This window comes from Caloenas nicobarica, chromosome 16, assembly GCF_036013445.1.
Source record: "Caloenas nicobarica isolate bCalNic1 chromosome 16, bCalNic1.hap1, whole genome shotgun sequence".
NCBI lineage: Eukaryota > Metazoa > Chordata > Aves > Columbiformes > Columbidae > Caloenas > Caloenas nicobarica.
In genome coordinates, this window is record NC_088260.1 from 4,437,518 (window position 1) to 4,461,463 (window position 23,946).

The window sequence follows — 23,946 nt, forward strand, 5'->3', positions numbered from 1 at the left end:
AGAAAACACATGAATGTGCATGCACAGATTTTCAGCAAATAAGGCTGTAGTGTAGTCTTCAGTAACAGCCGTTTAAAAACTGCCTGTATTTCAGAAGTTGTTCTCTCTCGTGAGAGAAACTGTTACAGAAGATATTCAGTAAGATTTCCACACTTTCATATTTGAGCAGTGCCAAGATATTCAAACCTAGAACACTGCATGAACTAGAATAAGAAGTCTTTTAGTTTCCCCACAAGTTACTAGGGTGTGTCTTAGGAGGGGGTCTCAGTAAGAATGGTCATCCCACTAAATTGAACATGTAAAGCCAATGATGTTAAGTCACTAGATCAGAAATTTACTGCACTTGAATGCAATACAGTACTTGAACAGCAACAGGCTTGTTTCTAATGGATTACTCTAAACAGACGGTGAAAGGGCACTCTCAATTATACACAAAATTATCAACAATTCATAGAAAGTATACCTGTGAGGATTGACTGGTCTACTCTTAGAGTTGTAGATTTGATAGAAGTAATTCTTATATCAGCAGGAACCTTGTCTCCAACTACAAAGAAATGAACAAGACAGTTAGAATTCTGTTATTTGAGAGATTTCTAACCAAGCATACTATTAACTCTATCAGCCAGGAAAACCATTTTCCAGTAACTGTTCAGATGACGAAGATTACTAAGAGGTTATTACTGCTTTTGTGGTTTGCAACACTATTATCCAACATACTTCGGCAATTTAGATTTGCCATCAAGATCTCATCCCCTACCTAACCTCGAAGAAAGAAATTAGAAAAACAATCCAGTGATTTTCAATCACATTAATACCACTTGAAAGTAAAGAGAAAACATTCGAGAGAAGGATATCAATTTCAGAATACATATTTATAAACAACTGTAGCCAAGGTGAATCAAGTTTCCTTTTCAGAAGGACTGGCCCTGGAAAGTCTTCTGGTTGTTTTCTCTCTGCTCAAAGTCAGTTCTCTGCTCTCCAAAGATCAGAATGTTATCCACATTTATTTATTTAGAAACTAAAAGAAGTTGTACTTTCCTTTTCTTTGGCACCACTTGCGAGAATAACATGCTTCTGCAAATCTGCTCTTTTAATGTTATACTTTGAACGCTGCCAGATGTTTCAAAGTTGGAAGGTAATTTCAGATCATGCACTAGCTTTACTTTTCAGTAACACTACTCTATTAAACATAACAATCCATATCCCAGTTAAATTTTTTGCAGAGCTCTATGCTGCGTTTATCTTGTCATATATGGAGGGTGTTTCCAAAAGATGGACCCAATTTCAAAGCAGTACTGAAATTAGGTCCATCTTTTGGAAACACCCTGTATTTTTAATTTGCACAAACAAAGAAAAAAATTCCACTAGCAAGTGTTTGAGGCACCCAAAAGTGTTTGAGATACCAAAGTAGTACATGAGACAAGAAGTTAACAGCACCCTCGTAAAGTCGGCAGAGAGTAACAAGTCAGTTACCAGAACTGTGTGGCCAGTTTAGCTCCAGCACCTCATATCATCCCAGAAATAATTATTGCACCATCCTATAATACTTACTCTTATCTAGCTTCTCTGAGTTTTTAAGAAAAGAATTAAAGCTCCACCATTTTGTGACTACTGCAAATAAATGGCTGCACGCAAATTAAGCTGCTAAAGCATATTAATGAGAGTCACATTTCTGACTCACATGGGTGGTTTCTACATTCTGCATGTCAATATTACCGATGAATGCATATAATCAAACATTCCTAATGTAATTTAGCACTGCAAGTATTCAAGTGTCAGCTTCCCTTTTATTACAAAATAATGCAAAGAAACAAAGGAGGAAGATTAGCTAGCTCAGAAGAGCTGATCATCTCAGTAGATGGACTCTGTGTCCCTGCAGTAAAATTAAAACAAGCTGCAATTCCTGCAGGAACTGCTTATGCAACTAACAGTAATAATGCACATTAACAAATAATACCAAGAAAAACTCGGCGGCGGTGTTACAGCCTTAGAACATACAACCACTCACACAGGAACACTATGGAAAATGTTAAAGAGGGGAATTAAGTGCTACTTCAAACACTAAGCAAACTTGCACCATGTGACTTTTTGTAAGGTCAAAGAAACCCCAACCATTAATATCAGCAAAAGATTACGCAGTTTTGCTTGTAGACTTAGACGTGTGTTTTCATAAGCATATGTATACAAAGAGCTCCAATAAATAGCCACAAACCCCATTTTTGTGTCATTACAGCATGTGAAAACTAATTTAAGCCACAATGCCCTTGAGCAGCAAGAGAAAATAGCATTAGACAAACGGTGACCTAAGCCAAAAATGGCAAAACTATTCAATATGCTCTCCTGATGTCGCGAGGAGCTTTATATGCAGACATACAGTAGCAGCTGGTATTCAGATATCACAGAACAGGCGAATACCTCGGTGCAATGTGGTGTAACGCCTGTTGATCTGCATAAACATTTCCAAAGTACTTAGAGCAGCTGGAAAACTACAGCCAACTCAAATACGTCACCACATCTGCCACACTGTTAAAGAGTTAATCACTCCATAATACAAAAAAAGAAGCTATTAAAAAAATAATCTTAAAACATTCAGGCACCTGGAAGGAACATATGGCAAACTTTACAAGTGGTTTTCCAGCCTTCTTCTCAACAGCTCTAAGTTGTTCAAGCTCATAATATTCACAAGTACTAGGAGAGACCCCTGCTCTAGTAGATTACTGATATTAGAGCATCAGTATCGCCATGAAAGCTACTGTCATTAGCAATTGCCTGAATGAGCCATAACTGAATACAGATAAGAAACCATCCTATGATACATAGGAACCCATGAGAAACTTTTAGTGAGCAGTCTAGTACAGATCTCATAAGCAGAAGGCTTTTTATTCCATATACTCTAACACTGGAAAGAAAGTGGGGGTTTGTTGTTGTTGTTGTTGGGAGGGGCTTTTAAAATTCAATTACATTTCAGCACACAGAACCAGGAGAAGTTATTACCTAAGGCTTGAAATAGAAGAAATTAGAAGGTGAATGCGTATTTGCATTGCTTCATACAGAGCTGCTACAGGCTAAATGGATATAATCCTGTAGTTTTATGTTTAAAATAACAAGGCAGTTCCAGAAGTGTTTCATCCATTATTTTAAATGAAGTTTTAAATCCTAGTCACTTGAGTTCTACAATAGCTCTGAAGAAATCAAGTAAGCTGCTTTCAAAACTTCCCAGATACATTTTCTTTAAGCATAGTTCAACCAAATACTTAACTACTGATTAAAAAAGCCCTTCTAACTATAAAATTGGCTGCTTCTTGGAAGAGTGAGAGCAGGATTTGCTTCGAATCATTATAGCTTTATTTATAGAACCCTTTTATTCATGCACAGAATACTGGTTTAGAATTTTAGTACTGAACTTCAGCACACAATAAAGGAATCTAAAAATAACCTGTCCCATGTAAGGGGGTAAAAAAAAAAAAAAATTTAACTGTGCACTAGTCTATACCAAACCAGACAACTTAGTTTCCAGTCCTTGATAGATATGAATTTAAAGTGCAATATTAACATGGTGCAGGCTGGACCAGCCTCTGGTGTCAGGACAATGGGCAGAAGCAATGGGGCACACGTTCTATGAACAATGAAGCTGGGGGGAAAAAAAACCCAAACAAAGCTGTGTGGATTTCAGACCCTGTTGTATTTTCAGCTACATCTGGGTATCAACAAAGAACTTTAAAATGCAACAGCACCATAGTTACCTTCCAAGTGTCAAATGATATTCTAGATTTTCTCATCAAAATTGTTGGTGACAGTAGGCTCAGGAAACAATATTAACTTTACCCTCCAAAAGCCACTATGATATACAAGAGTCCCTTACAGAAAACTACTTTAAATGTGTACTTTGAACACCCTTATCGGCTCTGCTAACTGCCTCTGATCCCTCCCACAACAGAAGACTTGCTAAGAGGAGGTTTACAGATAGGTACATCATAAAAAGCAAAAAGTTTTGCTTCCTTTTTATGTTAATATAAGTCTTACAGGAACAATACCTCTTCTTCGCAAAGAAAGGGATTAGTTCACAAAAAGCCCATCTAAGTGATCACAGTAAATGGAATAATTTTTTCCTGTATAAGTCAGAATGGTTCTTCATATACAAGATGTACCTAACACTTTCTTATTTATGTTTATCATTAACCAAAGGTACTGTCGACCTGTATCTGCTATCAGCTGGTTGGTGTTCAAACTGAACTTTTGCAACCAAGATTATTACAGCTCTAACTACTCTGTCATTGTTGTCCAATTTTGTAACACTTTTTTAGGCAAGTTTCTGCTGGGGGACAACAATACTTAAACCTTACATCTGAGCAGAATGGACTGCTTATATTTAGAAGTACAGCTGTTGCAGCACAATTGGTTTTTACATTAAACTCCCTTAACACAAGGCCAGCTTAGCTCCTCTTCCCCCCCTTGCATGCATACAATCCAGTCTTTCCTATTGTGTTTGGTTTCCCCAGACCATCGGAAACCTAATTTTTCTTCCGTAGTAACAGGTTTTAAGTATTTAACACTTCCTGAACAGGGTATAATAACGTGTTACCAAAAACCAGAAGTGCTACAAAACAGGAAGATTGAGTCCATCTATGCTTTCATAGAAGGTCAAGAGCATCAAATTGTCAAAATTAGAAAAGTGACTATGAAATGTCTTTCAAGTCTGAGTTTCTACTCCAAGATTTATTTTCCAACAAGATTACAATAGCACTGGTCCACTCAGTTTTATCATAGCAGTAAAACAGTACTGGCTTTTCCTCCCAAGGTAACAGAACACCACATTTGAATACATTGATTCTTTGCATTTATGATGCATGCTACAGATGAGACAACATTCGTGAAACAGCAGTCTCTATAATATGCCATTCTGCATTCTGGACAGACAGAAAATATCCACCAAGCCTACTGTGCAGTGTATGCAGAAATGTCATTATCCTAAGAACTCTTACAGGCAGAGTTAAAAAATGTCAAACAAAACACACATATTGCATTCTTATCAATGAAAACCAAGACGACAGAAAAAGCTTAGCTTTCTGGGAGCAAAATATTTTAAGGTTGGAGCTGAGACTTGTATTGAGAAAAAAATGAGATACTGTTTTAAACAGTACATAAGACTTCTTGCTCTATCAAGAGATGCTCTCAGCAGTCTGCTTTGAGGCCAGCCTCCAACAGGCCACCATTCTGGATTTAAGTCTTACACCATCCTTTGCATTATTTTTTCCCAATCCCAATACTTCTCCAAAAATACGTAAACCTGCATCTCTAGCATTGAGTCTGAAAATCAATTCTAGTTACTAGAAAAGTAACATGGGCACAAGGACCAGACATTTTAGAGCAAGATCTGCAACATAAGTGTTTGTTGCTTATATTGTCAGGGAAAACCTGTCGCTCTTCACAGCAACACTGGAGTTTGATGTAATTTACCTTATGAATCTTCCTTCACAATCTTCTTCACCCAAAAATTTATCTTTCCTTAATTATAAGACATCTATTCTTTAGGAAGAGTCTTAAAGTGCTCTGCAGTTTGAATTAAAACCCTTGGAAAGTAGTTCTTGCATACTTTACACCAGGTAAAAACATAAAACTAAGTCTTCTGGAATATACACTAATCTAATAAGCAGCAGCTTCTGGGAACTCTGTATTTTTAAGCTGTTGAATACTTAACAGATATAATGACAATGACAAGAACCATCATTCAGCACTTCAGGGAAAAGAGGAACCACTGTGCCTCCCGTTTGGTCACTTACAGATCGCAACTCATGAACATTCATTTATTGCATTACAGAAAGTCAGACATGCTGTATCTAAAATAGAACATTTTAGACAGGAAAATACAACGGCAGTGAACAAAGCTCATTTCTGTTCCCAAATGTGCTTCTTCAAAAATAAGTGATTTGCAACCAGTCTATCCCAATTTGTCAGCCTGGACTTCATACAAAGGTTAACCAAGGCCATGCTGTTTTAAGTTTCTCTTTTTAAAGTTTTACTTTAACCAAGGTGAACAAAAACTCGACTAAAACAAAGGACAACTTTAAATTTGTAACTAGTGGCTACCTTACTAGATTAGAGTGCATCCTCCAGTAAACTCAAGCTATTCTAGCAGCGTGATAATCCATTTTAAGACAGACAAACTGAAAAGCCATTTGAGGACAGCATCTGGATTTTTTTTCAGTTCATCAATTCCACGAAACAAACAGTGTAGCTTAGTAACCCTTATGCACTACAGTTCTGAGAACTATGCCCACCAGAGGTCTGCAAGCAAATTTAAGGCATACATCCCAAATCCATAATCCCAACTTCAGTCCAAAGAGTTCCTGTTGATTGTACAGTATGTTTTCCACCATCTCTGCTGAAGTGGACATGGAAGAAAGTCTTCCTAACATACAGAGTTAAAAAATTCATGGAATAGTGTTTGCTAGTACACCAGCAAAATTTTAGTGTAGGATTTACACTGAATTTGTTAGCTACTTGGTAACTGCTTATCAAGTGTTCTGCAGTACCTATATGCTCATCGATCCCCAAGAGACAGGCCAGACAGCCGGTTATCTACCACCTGAGGGATAATTTGATTCAGATTACTCCGTATTTACTGCAAGGTGACAATGCAGACCTGCAGTTTCCCCTTATTACTTCAAGTCAAATAAACCAGCATCTGTTTCCTGTGTTGACAGATCAATTAAAGAAAATAGCTTCCAGGAGTTTTATTTCAGAAGGCCATGAGCCAGACTGAATAGTCTATGTAATGAATGCAATTAAACACTGCAAACAGCCTAAGAAGTCAGAATAAAAAGTAATAGTATAAATCATTATTGTGCTGTCTTTGGGTTACACTAAGCCAACCAGGTTATCTTCAATGGGTTCAAAACTACTGAAAACACCAAATTATTTTGGAAATGGTTCACTGAGACTTATTCTAAGGGAACTCTTCCAATGTAAAGAAGCAAATATCTTCTCCCACTTCCCCCAAACTGCAATACCAATCTACCAATTCCTGCAAAGTTATTTCTCTGTCAAACTCACATATAGTTACTTCAAATTAACAAAGCCGCTTTAGCATTAAATACAATTATTTTGTAATGGAAAACCTGTAGAAAGTTGTTCAAAATTAGATACCAGCATAGGGAAGAAACCTATCACCTGGTTATTTCTGCCACTTGGTTGAAAGATATTTGCCTGGACACACAAATGTCATTGGCACTTTGCCCAGAATTCCATACCCAGATATGTATCCCAGTATGAAGTGCTCTGTCACTTCCCTACATGGGCATCTTTTTGCAAACACCGTGTCAAAGGCCATCGCAGGACTCTTGCGCTTGAGGCACAGGCATGCACACAGTCTCTCTCACCTCCAGGTCTTGACACCAACACTGGTACACAGCGTACAGCTCTTCTCTACTTGCTCAGTAGCTTTTCCGAGTTTGATTACAATTAAAATTTCATCATTGTCTATCTACAAGTTAGAATTTATTGTTTTAGTATCATATTACACTGATGCACTTATTTCTGTATTAAACATCCACATGACTTACCCTTAACATTTGTTTAGTTAACTTCACTTGAAGCTGCAGTTGATTTTATTTGCTAATATAAGAAAAATATGATAAGTGATTAAGACTAGCTTGGCACTGTTTGATCCACCAGTTTAACTGAGTATTTTAACCAGCATGAGCTTCTACAGTCTGTCAACAAGCTAAGACCACCTACCTTAAAGGACAGCATAGAAGCTAGATAAATTTTGTTTCTCTGCATGAGCATACTAGCTTTTTAAGTTTCCAATTTTTAAAAAAAACCAAAACAGTTCTATGTGTGTTGGACTATCAGACACTATTCTACAAGCAGATTTTAAAATAATGCAATAGTAACTCTATGAAAAACAGGATACTGTGTTTGTTAAAGACAGTCTAGTGTTACAGGTATACTAGTCAGCAGTCTATTTCCAATTCATTTCTTTCCTTCAGATACAAGCCTTTTAAAGAGATGTCTCAAGGCACAAGTCAGTATCAATAAAATCAATCGCAATATACAGCAAGGTAAGTAAAAGCCCACACATCCTCCTGGTATTTCATATAGAACTTTAGCTTTGTCTTTTTCTGCAAGATGAAAATGCAATCTCTACCTCTTCCAAAATAGCAAAGAATCAAGCGGAAAATTTTCTGTGCTCTCGACACCTGGCAGAGCAGCAAAATCCAGCATACTTCATTAGTGAGATAGCCCAAATGAGTACCAAATACAGAGTCATCAACTTGCAACTCTACTAACACTGCTTTAAAGTACCAAAAACCACAACACCAATATATTCCCATGATATAAACTGCTTCCAAAACTACCATTCTATTGCTGGTATTTAAAAATATGATGAAGATCTGGACTAGACATCTACTGCAGAATATGTAATTTATACAGTTCTGTTTGCCTCAAAAGGATGCAGAAAACCTCAGCTGCTTAAACAAAGTCTCATTGCAGAACTCACAGATTTGACTGTACAGTGCAGAAATAGTGAGTCGCACCAGCAAAGTGACAAGGTATCATAATTCACCCTTTATTTCAGCTATTAGCACTCTGTAATTCTACTTGCTCTTCCCCAACAGATGCTAAGGGGAAACTGGCTTGAGCCTTCATGAGATTCACCCTCACTCTCAATTACCCCAGCCACAGCTGCTGTAGCTGAATCATCCTATGCACGAAACCAAGGTTTGAAACAGAGCTCAGCAAACATTAAATCTTCTCAAGGAATGAAAGCTGGGCAGACAGCCAACACCAACTTCATTTTGAGTGCAGACTCTCTTCTGTCTGCTAATTAATATCGGAGGAGAGTCAAGTTTAAGGTTGTATATTTATCTCCTCCTGAGACCGCTACCACCTCAAAAAGCAAAGTGACACTAGTGGAGATGTTTAATGTACTCCCTAAATTGTTCCCAAAGGAGAAAAAAAAATAAAATAAAAATCACTCTGTTAATAGTTGATAATGACCTACAAAATATAAATATGCGATTATGCCTGACACTTAACAAGAACCATCTAGTTTTATCCGGGAAGGAATTAGAAACATTAAAGACACTGACAAGTCCAGTTTAGAGAAAAAGTTATTGGTGTGGTATCATCACCAAAATGAAGGAGTTTTACATAGAAGTATATGATACTCTTAATTTTGTACTCCTTCCAAATAAGGAGACATATTTTAGGGCAACCCTAAGTTATTAGAAAGCTTGATGCAAAAGTCTGATCTTTTAAGACAAGACACAGTACTTCAGATGCTTACATTAGGTAAATAGGAAGCTCTGTACAGTTATTTCTCTATTTGTGGTCTCTGATACAGCAATGGGCAAAAGAAGCAATAAAGAGTTATGAAAGATGAAAAAACAATGATGTCACATGCCAGTCATACTAGCTGAGAGAACAGAGGAAGACACTTGTGAAGAGAAGTTGAAGGAACTGCTGCTACATGTGCCAGAGTTGGAAAAAAACTTCACACAAAATTAGCTTTCCTTAGATACAGGATGGAGTGTGGCTAAAAAAAAAAAAAATTTGCATTCCAGAACCTAAGGGAACTGCACACATTTAAAAGCAACAAAGGGAGTATTTTGTGATAGAAAACAGACAAGTTATAAGACACTCTGAAACCAGACTTCAGAAAATAAAATTTTAGAGTCATGACAAGTGTTAAAACCTGTACTCCAATTAGGATGCTTTGCTTTTAGACCAACCAATTAAACTAAGTGGCAATTTGAAAAACAATCCCCTCAGTGCAAATGCACATTTAAGGTAATTACAGATGAACAGAAGCAAGATTGTTTGTAAGCAAAGCATATACTTAGGCATCTTTGAAAACGCCCCCCAAGGGCCTCAAATCATTAAGACAAGGCCCCCACAACAATTTTACTAAAATACGCTAATACATGTATGTACTATATAAATGAGCCTTACCTGCCACTTCTACAATATCACCTGGGACAATGTCTCTTGCTTTAATCCTCTGTACACTTTTTCGATCTTGTCGATATACTTTGCCCATTTCTGGTTCATATTCTTTAAGAGCTTCAATAGCATTTTCAGCATTTCTTTCCTAAAAGACAGCAAACACGTGTGATTTTAAAAGCCTTCAAGGAAAAACACACATGTCAGATCTGATTTTTGAAATGCAGTATTATATGAATGCTGCAGACTCAACTACATCTATTCATACACAAAATGATGTAACCCTTCCTCTTACGAGGTTGTTGACTGGAAATCATTACAACATAATTCAGATATTAGTGGACAGTTGCTTACTTCCCATCATGAATATCCACTGTGTCTTGTTACAGAGAGGCCACACAAAGAGTTCTGTGTAACATACGGATGCTCTTTGACATAACAAAAGCACTAAGCAGAATCAAGACTCACGGGTTTAGTCTTGTCTCAGCTGTACCTTACCAGCTGGAGCAGCTTAAACTCAGCCAGGAGTGGACTAACTACTGAATTTCACTTACTGATAGAAATCAAAGGTCAAGCTAACACAAAGCTCAAACAGCACATTATTAACTTTGTTTCAGCCAATCAAGTCACACTAAAGTGAAATTAAAGCATATAGCCTAGAAACTTTCCCAGAGTCTCTACCAGTTTATGAACTTAGATGAATCCCCACATGACAACCTTTTTATTTCCACTAACGCCAGCACAACAGCTTTCCTATCTCAAGTGCAGTTCTCTCAGCTAAACACTACCAGAGATTGGCATCAACATCGTGGTGCCACCTAGATAACAGCTTATCTGTCCTCCTTCTCTGGCTCTTGTAGAAGTAACTTCTTTTCCACTTTTCAGCCTATTGACAAGTACAAACATCACGTAGTCTTGATGATTAATATATAATGGTAAAGGTACATGTAGTTTTTAGAATGTCTGCCCTTTAAATATATACCAGCCTTTCCAGATAATAAAAACTTCCTCCTGCATGTATCAAAGCAGAAACCTCATCTTCAGAAACCCAAAGGCTGAGGTACTAGGTACTTCTACATAACAATGCAGCTGAAAACCAGCATTACCAAAACTGCCCTGAAGGACTAATGTTTACATGGCACAGCTCAGTGCCACACAGTGCAGAGATACCAGCACAGACCCATAAAGCTGTAATTAATACTAGCCTCATATTCCACCAGGTAAATTAATACTGCTCCTCAGCACAATAACGCTGATATCATTTTTCTGTGAATTAACTATTAGTTAACATTAGGCAAAACCTTAGAGATACAAAAGAAAAGTTGGTTAAACAGAACCTCTCCTCCAATAAAGAGAAATAGGAAAGAATTAAACATGATTCAGCTAGGGCAGCCAGCTCAGTGTGTTAGGCTTTATCTTTTTGTTCCCTGTTTGCTTAAAGTGACAGTAGTCAGACCATCTTGCCAACCACTGAAGTACGAGCAGACGGCACTTCGGGAACGGGGCACATGAGAGGAAAGGTTGAGGAGGGCAGAGCTAACGCAAGGACTCGGTTGCTCACGTCTAGTACCTGTAGAAACAGATACATTTACGGGTGGAGTCTATGTACTGTGACTTATTTTCCATGCCCATTTGAACAATGAGTCATTTAATCTGTACAGCAGTTCTGTTTCAGAGTTAAGTTCACTGCATGTAGCTATATATATATGTATACACACATACATGTATTCTCTGCACACCATAATGTCTGAAAAAATTGATTATTTCCTACAACAGGGTATACAGCTACACAAGAAAATCCCCAAACTATACAGACAGCTTTACATTTCATACTTACAATTACTACATGCAGAATTTTAACTCAAAGTTTCAAGTTAAAGATTAATTCTTGCACAATTGCTTTGTGAAGCTTTGAGTAGAAAATGACACTTAAGGGGGAAATGCTCTCATCCCTTGATTGACATTACCTCTTACCTCCATATCAGCTCCAGTAGTTGTGCAGCAAGCTGGGTACTGCTATGAACTGAATTTTGAGGGTCACTACTGAGCCGGCTTACTTGGGGTAGCACAAAACAGAGCTCAGGGATGCATAGCAATGCCACTGAATGCCAATTCTGTTGCCCTCCAGTGAGTAGGCTCCTCTCTAACATGTTTTAATCTGTTAAAAGGGCTCACTCTCTTAATTTTTGCTGTTATTTTTGACAATTTTTTTTAGCTTTGCACCATTTCATTTATTTCCTGAATTCAGGCCTTAATTCCAGATTGCTTAGTTCATGTGTTCGGTGTGCAGCCACACTGACAGGCACCTGGCTTTTTCTGCAATACTTCTGAAACTTTCATTTTACCTTTAAGACAACGCTTTCTGTCCAGAAATTTTATGGTATGTCGACTCTCAGGAATCTAAAGTTAGCAACACATATTACTTGCATTGTGTGAAGCACCTGACACTAAACTGTACAGTCTCTCCTCTTGAACAAAAACAACCAACCCAACCCACATTTGTCATTTGATGTTGTAAAAATATCTGCATACCTGCCACACTCCCACAATTGCATTGGCTACTAATATAAGTAAGATTACAAAAGGCTCTACAAATGCTGTGATTGTTTCTTCACCTTCTTCAAACCAGGCCAAGACCTGTAAGAGAAACACAATGATTTAAATTACTGATTTACACAGACACCTTGCAAATGTAAGACCCAGTAAGTTTCAGCTTGAGGTGCGACTGCTTAGAATTGAGCAATCCTTGAAACCCCTCAGTCTTCCAGGGTGTAGTTTTGCAGTTTATGAATGAGTTGGCAACACGCAATGGAAAAGGAGAAAAAAAATCTTTACTGAGGTAGTACAAAGTTCATTTCCAAGGCTGCTCTTCTTTTAAAGGAGCAAGCTATTTATTTGGGAAACATATCACTACTTTTGGTTCACAAATGAAAGCAGAAGTTCTGACAACAGCTATGGCAGTGAAAAGTTTCAAAAAACATTTCATTAGTAGCCAAACCAGGATGCCAATAGATTAGATGGACTACTTAGAGCACTAAAACCTTGACAAAATCTGAATTTTAACCAAGTTAATTTTCTTTACCGGTAACTCAGACACACAAATGAAAACAGCTTTACAAGTTTTCAGCATCTACTTATTTAAATACAAGCAGTGTCTTATTGAAGCATATAAGTGAATTGTATAGTTACATCTGAAGTTGAATTCTAAGCTGAGTAGCTGATAGAACTCAAATTAAAACTGGATTTTTAGAAGTAAAAAACCCCCTTGGACTTGCATAAAAGGTTCCACATAGATTTTATTTTCATTCATTTGTGTTAGAATTACACTCATTTTAGGATTCTGTCATTCACTTGACTTGAACAGGTATTATGTTAGGGCCTCTGCAGAGTTCTGTAGTTACTGAAGAAAAGTCAAATTAACATGACCAGAGAGGAAGAGCTTTTTTGTCAACATGTTGAGCAACAGGAAGCCTGGAAAGTGACAGTAAATAGGAACAACGTGTTGAGATAATTAGGGCTAGTAGTCAGGCAACAGCACTCTGAATCACTAGAAGACAGAGGCGAGCAAACCATTACTAAAGCAAGCGCCATAATTCCACCACCACGCCGCTCAGAGCTATTGCAATTGTGAAACACTCCGAGACATTAAAAAGAAAGAGCAGCAGCATGAAAGCCTCAAGAGGAAAACAGACTGTCAGCAAATCCAATGCAACAACAATTTTTTTATTACAAAAGGATAAACATGTAAGATCCAGGTTATGATTAACAAGATAGAAACATCCCAACTGGCAATACAACATTTTGAGGGTCTGTGTCATCCCTCTGGAGAAGAGATTTTAGTTAAAATCTCTTACACTCTCTACATCTTGATGTTTCTTCCCTCCTCCCACACCATTAGTCTCCAACCCTCAGTAACAGCTTCTGCCATTTGACCCGCTAGAGCAGTTGCACAGTCTACATCATGGTCTTCATATACTCATTACCCCTTATATCCTGGACAGCTTTTACTCTCCACTGGTGCTGTTGCTGTCACTGGAGCTACAGAAATGGCTAACAGGACACTGCCAGTTTTCTTAACATAGACAAGGTCACACGCTATCATCAGAAAAGCCTGTTTCTGCCCTCCCTTTCTTTATTGGAATTCTGTAGAGCCCGTTTTGCTCCCAACAAAGCAAGTAAATTCAATCATTTTGTGATGTTCTTAACAGAGGAGGCACCTACAAGGTTAACTGGAACAAAACATCTGCTTTACACAATGTTCAGTCTGAAAAGATTATGATTTAAAACCACATGTGTCATAAAATAACAATGAGAAAGCCTGCAACTTTAAGACGATAGGGAAGTAGCTACAAGGACAGCAAAATGCAAGTATGTCAAGGAGAACCAAAACTAAGTTTTCAAGGAAACTTTTCCTTCAATAAACCATTATTTCAAAAAGAGCAGATGAATTCAGATTAGAGATCCTGACAGCACAGAACTGATGTTTTAGATCTTCACTGTTGTGGGGTTTTTTTGTTTGTCTGGTTTGGTTTTTTTGCAAAATTACCAATCTGTGACCAGATTAAAATTAAGAATCTAGTAAATCCTGGAAGTCAACAACACACATTTCTCCCCTAAAAAGTTAACAACTACTAATGGTGGAATGATCTAAGCACTAGTTATAGAATGTTTCAGTAAACACACATTTATAAATAACAGAATGTGTTGCGAGTTCTTGGTTTTGCTATAGTGGACTACAGCTATATTAACACTCCCTTTAGGACACTTGTGATACACAACACATACTGCTGTAACAGATCAGGTTTATTATTTGATAGTAGCCTGCAGTAAAAACAAGAACACAGTTTAAAAAAAAAAAAAAGAGAAAGCAGAACAAGGGATACAAGGATTTAACTAGGTGTTTTTAGTAAAAACAGATCATATGCTGAAACCTGGTAGACACTAGACTATTCTTGTCCAAGGCATTGAGTCCTTGTCAAAAAGTTTCCACTGGCACACTTTTAAGACCCTGGAGAGGTTTACAAGGAGAGATCTTTGACTACTATTCAAAAGGGCCCCACCGTATTTCAGCCCTAATCACTCTAAGACTCACATGTAGAACGGCTTAATTTCCAGGTCATTGATCTCCAATGTACTGTTCCGGCAGTATGGTTCAGTAAGTTACGTTACCATGAATTTAAGAATCTTAAAAGAGCATGGGAAAAAAAAAAAAAAAACACCACAACAAACAACAAAAACCCACAACCTACAATAATTGCTTGAGAGAAATGCAAGTCTGAAAATATAAGGGAAATTAATAGCAAGACATATAAGTCCTATATCAACAGCTGACGTAAGCAGCTTAAAGGACAACTTTCATTCAGCATTATTTGCTTTAGGGCTGCTAGAGCTATGGCTTGCAGAAGCCTATTTTAATCACAGCCTAATGGAGTGGACTTGCAGGACACCAAGTCAAAAAATACACGATGACACAAAAATAGCACTTAGTTTTCATGGTTATTTGTAAAAAGGGGGCAGAGGTACAACACAAAAGTCAGCAAACAATGAGGTGACTACTGATGAAAACAGCTAGAAGAAGCGTCCTTAGAGCTTTCTGCATTTCTACAAGTGAAACATACCTTACTGTCAGTTAAGTTACAGAGGCAAGTTTTCTCAGATGACAGTTTATGACTAAGTAACAAACACAGAATTAAACAATGGAAGTTTCAAGACAGAATTCTGTTGCCCAGCAAGCTGTACCCACTTACCACCAACAGAGGAAAAGCAAACAGTTTGTTGTCAGCAACCTACAAGGTTTTTTGTTTGGTTCTCATTTTGACAATGGAAACTTAGAAGCGAGCTGGGAGAGTAAGATCTCATCCTAACAAAAAGCAGCCCTGGACTAATTGAAGCGGGTCATGTAAAACTGTGAACTGCTTTTAAGAGAGTGGTCTTCTCACAGGATACTGTGAATTAACATTCGGTATATTTTGGATGTTGTACTAGCTACTGCTCAGAAAATGTGCTTTTAGTGATTTCTCTTTTCAATACAGATTAGCTTAATTTTAAGCAGATGCAAACTATTTTAGTAGTCCTGATACTTGTTCCACGTCAGTTATACTGAACACCAGGAAATATTAAAGAAAAATCTCCCAATTTTAATTCAATTATTCAGCAGATTTTTATTTGCTGCCCAAGGAGAGAGGAGGAAAAAACCCCACGACCAATGGATCTTGGCCACAGATAAAAGTACAAAATTAAGAATTTTACTGGGTTAGCAGATTGTAAGCATCTATCAGATATGCCACTCCATATATCTGAAAACAAACACATTCTTGGTTTAGTGTAGCAATAAAGAAAAAAAGAGATACATAACATCCACAGTTTAATTTCTACAAAGTAAAATAGAACCACAATTAGTTCTCCCAGTTTTATCAGCCTTACCCATCAGTTGGTATCTGGGGTGCTATTGAGTAATGCGAGTTGAGCTAAAGGCATGTGAGTGTCATGTTCTACAGCAACCCTTATCTTGCGCCACATGCTCACCGCTACTGACCTTAACAGGTAGCTTTTGGGGTGATTTCAGGGCAAAACCTGCAGCATTTTTACTGGCACATCTTCCTCTAAGAATAGCTTTGCTCACTTTTTAATGCAGATTAGATTATACTCATGCTAATTTACAGGAATAAATCACAAGATATTGTTTTAGTCTAAACACGGATATTCGCTATTAGAAAACATTCACTGCTAAGTCAGCTTAGGAATTAAAGAAATAATTGGAGGGGTGCTCTTAGGATGCTGTATTAATACTTAAGATTTGGTAGAATTTATAATCCATGCTGCATCCTGTAGAAGAAAATTCACTCTAAGTGTGATGCAAAGATAAGATTGCATGGTTTAGCATGCATCACTGTTTAAAGTATATATACATTACCAAAGATTTATTCTACATCACATGCACAAGTAACATCTTGCAACTTGTCAAAGTCATTCATACAGCAAAAAAAGCTGTTCTTTTATGTAAATACTGTACATCTGAGTACATGCTACACAAGTAGCAAGAATTAAAAGCCATAGTTCATGGAAAATTAAACATCATCTTACCTGCACCTAGAAAGTCAGGCTATGAGAGCCCTTGAAATGCTGAGATACACTCTACGGGCTTATTTCTGCATAGGCTTCACAGGTTGGACAAAATACTGAGACAAGGTCCAAGCCTCTATGTGGATCTGTTTACTCGCCACCAAAAATTATTTCTCTTCAAAAGCCATACTTAAGGCCTAAATACTGAAGTAACAATGGTTTAAGACTTTAAACTGTTACTAACTAGGCACATCTGTAACAGCAGTTCCGACTTGGAATGTAGGACAGAGTATCTACAGCCAACAAACTGGCAGCATATGACCCCTGTAATCAGCCAGGGTGACACAGATTCAGCTGTTCGTCTGATTTATTTTACTGACACATACCTGACAGCGGCTGTAGCAGTAGAGGACACAAAAGGCACTTTGAATGCAGAAGTTTATACCGTATGTGAGAAGAGATGTTTCTGCACAAAAGTCTAATGCAGATCTCAGTGTTTCAGATGGCTGTTTCTGTGCAACCAGTCATAATGGTAAGAATCTAGTATGATTTATGATCACACCACAGTCACTACAAAAGCTTCCACGACACAAAACAATAATCTATATACCTTGAGATCCTCTTGCTCATACCTGAATCTTCAGCTCTTTAAATTGACAATGTACAGCTGAAGAACACTGCTACATTCACTGCCCTAGAAGCGCCCATGCCTTTCCTGAAAGCACATTGTACTATAGCACAAAGTACATACTCTGATTCCCACAAAAACAAAATCAAATCAGAATAAGTTCTCAGTGTCACACTGAAAAAACACAGCCTTAAAAAAAATAAGTCAGTGCTATATATTTGTGACCAATTCCAACACTCAGTCCCCCCCACTAGTAACTCCAAAGACTTGGGGACTTTGGGGGTGATTTGTTTTTAAGTCTTTCATAAGCCACCTTTTCCCATCCCTTGTCTTTAAAAGGAAAGTCCTATTTAAGCATCTTGATGAAAATTCCCTTTTGGACACACACCAGATCTAGAAGCCTTCAGTAGAAAGTTATTTCAAACAGGAGCCATTATCCAACCTTACTTCTGTTGGTACACTATACAATGTCCTACTTTCTACTCAAGTGCTACAGTTTAGGGTCTATCAAACAATAAATCATAGTAAAAAGCAGTCACTAAAGTGAGAATCAGCACTCCACTAAGTTTAACAGCACAATTCTGCAGGATTTGACACTGCTCCCAAGAAAGCCAGAAGTCTTGACTCACTAAAGAGCAGCTCTCAACAGTATTACTCAACAGCCAAAACCAACGCAAATGTAACTGACTCCATTTTAAGTCTGATTATCCATTTCAAGATCTCTAAGGTCCTGGGAGTTTTACATGCCTTGCAACAGCACCAATGGAAAAACTTAATTTCTAAGCCTTGTAAAAGATAGCCTAATAAACACACCGAAGTTAAGCTCTAGCATTAAGTTGTTCTATTAGAAGAATGACTTGGCATAATTCGTAATTTCAGCATTAGGTACAATTCCAGTTCTTAATTTAACATTTGCAAGTGTCCTCATAGAACAATTACTGTCCACAAGCCTAACACAGCTATGTATTCAAATATTTTCAGGAACACCAGAATTTAGGTGATATTAATTACATCCAATTTTTGCAGCAGCAAAGTCTTTATATCAACATACTGAGTAGTTCTTTACAGCTACTACAAAAGTCTCCAACACGCTTTCATCAAGAAAATGGTAAAACATAAGAAAATGAGACAACGGATGATCATCTTCTGGTGCTGGTGAAAAGCCACAAACAAATACAAAGGGGAAGTGCTTTTGAAAAACTAAAATTTCAATATATCTAGATTTTTCTTTTACATTTCATTAAAAGAAAAAATCTTTACTATTAACAAATTTATAGTAGGTATCCATAACTCCTAAATAGGAGGCAGAAAAGGGAAAGCAGCAGCCCAAGGTCATACACCATGCCAGTTGCACAAAAGCAAAGAACCCAGACCTATCTCACACTCCATTAGACTACAGTCTCCTCTTAATTAGATAGGAAAATTAAGCATACTAAAAAAAAAAAAAAAAGCTGAATCCAGTTACTAATCAAGTTTTCAAAGAGGGCTTGGCAGTCTATGTTATATGACCTGTGTCAGTCTGGTATCACACTTGCTCAGATTCAGCAACAAAAGCTTGAAGTTTGGCAAATCTGATTTTTCCACTTACTTGGTTATAATAAAAACAAACCGTGTACCTTGGCATGAGAAGCTAACAAACTTCTTACTGTCATTCATCTCATGAGATTAAAGAAACACTCCTGATCTTTCAGGAACAAAACCACATCCCCTGCTCATCCTCTGAGAGGGAACAAAGGGGAAAAAAAGCTTTTGAATGACCTGTTTATTCAATTTTCTATAGCCAGCCTGATTTCCTCACAGGAAACAAGTCTGACTAAGGCATATGTCTCCCTGGTCAAGATCAATGCCACCAACCGTTGCTCAGCTGGTAATGGTATAGGCACACCAAAACCCAAAGCACTTTGCAAGCCTCTCCTGGTGGAGGATCAGCACACAGTATGTGCTGCAGCAGCCACAACAGGGCAACCATTCCCCCATCAGCTTCAGAGCACATTCTTCTGTGCCCATCCTAATTAGCTGGCCCTTAGCTAAAGAGTCACCACAATTTCCACTCCCCTCAAGAGCTGCAGCTCTTTAAAGTAGTTAATTGCAACTCCAAGACAAAGTCTACTATAAACTTTTACCTCAACAATTCTGCACACTTTGTTTCTGTTGTCCAGCTCTCCAAGACATATAGCCTTCATCTTTCTCCCACACTCAGCCTTTGCTCAGTTTTCCAGATTTTCAGCACATACCCTTTACACATTATGTAAAAAGACTGCCTAAACATGCTTTTAAAAAAATAAGCTTAAAGTGTTGTTCATTTAATCCTGTATGCAAAGCAAGATGACCATTTAATGACTAGACCATTCAAAGGTCAGTTACCAAATTTGGTCAACAATGGTGCCATCACCGCTGTCATCATTCCTGTCACTGTCAAAAGCAACAACTGTCACCTTGCTATTATCAGGAAGGGAAGGCAACTGGAATATTCGCCATGTAGATTCTATTTACAGTCTGCATTGCATCCAAAAATGTCTTCCAATGATTATACATTGAGCTTGATAACGATTAACTCAAAGGCAAGAAGAATGTCCAGTTAAACACTTACTCAAGGTTAGTCTTCAAAGCCAACAAAAGCATTGGGAAATCCCACCTCAAATAAGCAAACTGCATTGAATGAGAAGCACTTTTTAAAATACCTGTATAGTGTTGTTACGCACTTATGACTCACGCAATGAAAGATTCCCTGAATTTTTTTTTTTCCTAGCATAAGGAAATCTCTTCAGAGGGCAACTAATTTAAGAGGTAGCAACTTACTTTGCATCTTATACTTCTATCTTTTGAGAAAGAGAATAACTTCAGCATGTACAGTTTCTATACAATGGAACATATGTCATTCTGTGATACAGAAGCCTATGAAATAAAATTATACTTACAAAAGATATGCAAGCTGCCAGCAACAAAATTCTAACTAGTAGGTCTTCAAATTGTTCAATCACAAGCTCAAGTAAGGTTTTTCCTGCAATATTTAAGAAAGCCGTTTAGTTAGGCACATTTAAAAAAAAACCCAATGAATTATCAAAAAGAATTAGCAGAAGATTTCATGAACATGCTTACCCTCCTCAGCCGGTAACTCTTGTCAGTGGAAGGTTTTTCCAGGAAGCATGTCAAAGAAAAGAAAGCATTGAAGAAACATATTAGAGCATTATAATAAGGCATCCACCAGGTATTGTTCCTGAATTGCACACTCAACCGGGTTGGATTTGACAGACATACTAAAAAGCCCTATTAAGGTGGTTCTTTTCATTAGAACATCTCAACAGGCCCAGTAGTTTTGCATTTTAAGACACATACAGGTCAACTCCCAGAATGTGCTGAGGGTTATAATTCAGCCAAGTCATCACTCCAGCCAGCTGTGGGACTTGTGCCGTTGCTGCTCACAAAGGGTCAAAGGCTCAAAATGCTTTTCTGACAAAGGTTTTCCTCCACATTCACTTCAAAAAAAACCCCAAACCACCAAACTTGGTTCAACATATTTTAAATTCTTTCCTCCATTTTAAGGGTATTTGCTTCTTTCTGCTCACTCTTTTTACTTCTCGGCAATAAGATTTAGTAATTCAGGAGGCTCAAAAGCAGTGTTAAAGCTAAAATAACCCCACCGTATGATCTTTTCATAGCTCTTCATCTTTCCACAACGTGCAAGAGGGACTAGGAAGGCCAAGCAGTAGGAATAAAAAGAAACATCGGCTGAATTCTGTGCCTCGACTCGAGAGAAGAATGTAAAGGGACAGAAAAGCACTGAAAAGCAGGGAAATTGAAGGTCGGGACGGACAAAAAAAAAAAAAAAAAGAACACCCCACAGCGTTTCATTTCGGAATGGAAGATTCCCCAGCGTTAAGATGAAAGGAAAGGGAGGTGACAGTTCCAACAGCCTCCTTCCCAGAGCAGCCCTGTGAGCCCGGGCTATGAAAGAACCCACGAGGTGGAGTTCAGTCAGCCATCTTCTCTCCCTCGCTCCTATTCCGGGTCCTGTAAGAGATGCCGGCTTCGCAAAGACACACGCGTTAGGCCTCGAAACAGGGGCCCCGAGAGCATAAAAAGGAGAAAGGGGTGGAAAAGGGAGCGGGAGGGAAAACGACGAGTGGCAGCGACAGCATCCCCGCGCGGCAGGGAGGCGGGGGGCCGTTTCACCTACCGTTGGAGCCCCATTTCTCCTTCAGCTTCTTGACTTGCTCCAGGCTGAGCCCGGTGCTCTCGTTGACGCCGAAATAAGCCAAAACTTCCTCCACAGTCTTTGTGTGCGCGTTCTCCATGGCTGGGGCAGGGAGCGGCAAATGGTGCCTCGCTTCCTCCTCCTCCTCAGCGGCGGCGGGCGCGGCGGCGAGCCCCCTCCTCAGCCCCTCGCTCTCTCCCCCACCGCCCCCGTGCTATCACCATAGACCCCTCCCGCAACGAAGAGGAGCTCCCGAGCCCACCTCAGCGCCTCGCTCTTCCCGAAGGAGGCAAGAGGGGAAAAAAAAAAAAAAAATTTAAAAAGAAAAAATAAAAAAAAAAAAAAAAAAAAGGGAAAGCCGTCGATTAAAAAGCCCCCGCCCCCCCTCCCACCCCACACGCCCTCCGAGGGAGACGAGCCGCCTCTCCGGCGGGGATGAGCGGGGCTTCAGGCGGCCCCGGGCGGGCTGCTGAGGAGAAGAGGCGCGGGCCCCGGAGCCGCTGTCGCCTCGGGGGCGCGGGAGGGCGTGCGGGGGCTCGGCGGGTGCGTGCGCGGGGATAGGCCGCGTCCCGGTGGCCAAGCGGCCTCTCCGTTCGCCTCCGCAGGCTCCGAGCCGCCCCCGCGCAGGGCGATAGCGGCTCCCCTCAGCCCGCTCGCCTCCAGAGGCGGGGGAGGAAAAACGAGCAGTTGCCCCGCTGCCCGCCTCGCCTCTGCCGGAAGGGTCGGAATGGCCCCTCCGATCTACCAGCCCGATCCTCCCCTGTCGCCGTCACGGCTTGGGCTCGCTCGCCTGCTCGCTCACTCGCCCGCGCCCAGCCCCGCCGCTGCCTCCCGCTCGCTCCGGTCGCGCACCGGCGGCGGTTGCTCTAATGTAACTTACGGGAGCTGGGCCGCCCGGGCCCCTCTCGCCGCCGCGGCATGTGGACGCCGCTCATTGGCGGGGCGCGCGGCGCGGGGCGGGGGGCCGGCGCGGCCCCGCCCGCGGCGCTGAGGCGGTGGCAGCGGCGCCTGGCGCGGTCTGCGCAGCGGGGCCGCCCGTCCTCGGCGGGGAGGAGGCGGAGGCGGGTGATGCAGGCCTCATGCGGCGGCGGGAGCGCTTCCGCTCCGCGGTGGGAGAGGCCCGCAGGTGGGGTGGCCGCTTTCCCGCCCCTCTGCCCCGGCGTGAACCGGCGCGGCCGCCCTTTGTCCCGGCCTCAACCCGCGCCGGGTGGCTGAGGGGAGCCGCCCGCCTCGCGGCGTGCGCGCTGTCGCGACAGGCGCTTCAGCGGGGAAGGCTGGCACGGGCCTGCCCCGGCGCACATCGTGACAGTAGCGTCAGCCTGCCCGTGTCGCGACAGGAGCCTCGTCCCGCCGTGAGTGCGCCAGAGGTGAGAGAAGCGGGGCTGCGCGCCTCCCGTGAGGGGGTTCGTTCCCCAGAGGTCCTGCCCCGGCTCTGACGAGGCCTGTGCTGACACAGCGCTGTGTTTTGCACAACTTCCCGGTTCCCGTGCCAGCCGTCGCACGCTGCCCCGCCAGCACAACAGTGACACGCACACCCAGCCCCGGCTCGCACAGAGATAATGTAAAGAGGTAAAAACTGCACAGAGCGATTTCGGCAGCGAGCGTGGTGTGAGGTACCGGCTTTCCGCAGCGCAGGGTCTCGATAACATACAGTCACAAACCAATATAGAACACAGAAGATGGACTGATTTAGCCATTCCACTCAGTAATTCACAGAAACTTCAATGACTGCACTACAAACTGAGAGAAATCGGCACTGACGTTAATGACACCTGCGATACCTACACAACTCTCAGCAAACAACTCCGTACACAATATAAATACTTTCCCTTAAAAACACTTGGTGCCAAGCGATGTTCTTGTCTGTATGTGTGCAAATATAAAAGCTGATCTCAACATGCGTGCTGGCTTACATAAATGCAGAACCTACATACAATCTGCATATCCATCACTGTTACGAAACACCCACAGCACCATGCGATAAGAAACTGTCTGATCTGGAAGGAAAATGTCTTGGCCTTACCTCTCTATTAGCAAAAGGAGCAAAGAGGGGGGACAGCCAATATAAAATTACGGTGTTCCAGGGTGTGTATGGCCCTATATCCTTTCTAGC

At 40.3% G+C, this 23,946-nt stretch overlaps 1 protein-coding gene across 4 annotated transcripts in view; it reads right to left on the reverse strand.

The window, feature by feature from the left end:
- ATP2A2 (ATPase sarcoplasmic/endoplasmic reticulum Ca2+ transporting 2) overlaps positions 1-22,711 on the reverse strand; it is a 42,863-nt gene extending 20,152 nt beyond the window's left edge. For 3 of the 4 annotated variants that reach the window (XM_065646716.1, XM_065646715.1, XM_065646714.1), the window contains exons 1-6: positions 21,816-22,711; positions 20,738-20,755; positions 20,557-20,639; positions 12,481-12,585; positions 9,958-10,096; positions 464-544 (exon numbers count right to left, since the gene is read on the reverse strand). In XM_065646716.1, the coding sequence (XP_065502788.1) occupies positions 464-544; positions 9,958-10,096; positions 12,481-12,585; positions 20,557-20,639; positions 20,738-20,755; positions 21,816-21,933 (544 nt within the window). In that variant the 5' untranslated portion in view covers positions 21,934-22,711. Of the gene's footprint in view, positions 1-463; positions 545-9,957; positions 10,097-12,480; positions 12,586-19,761; positions 19,883-20,556; positions 20,640-20,737; positions 20,756-21,815 lie in introns of those variants that run through there. The other variant, XM_065646717.1, reaches the window with a different exon arrangement.
- Between the last annotated feature and the right edge of the window lie 1,235 nt (positions 22,712-23,946).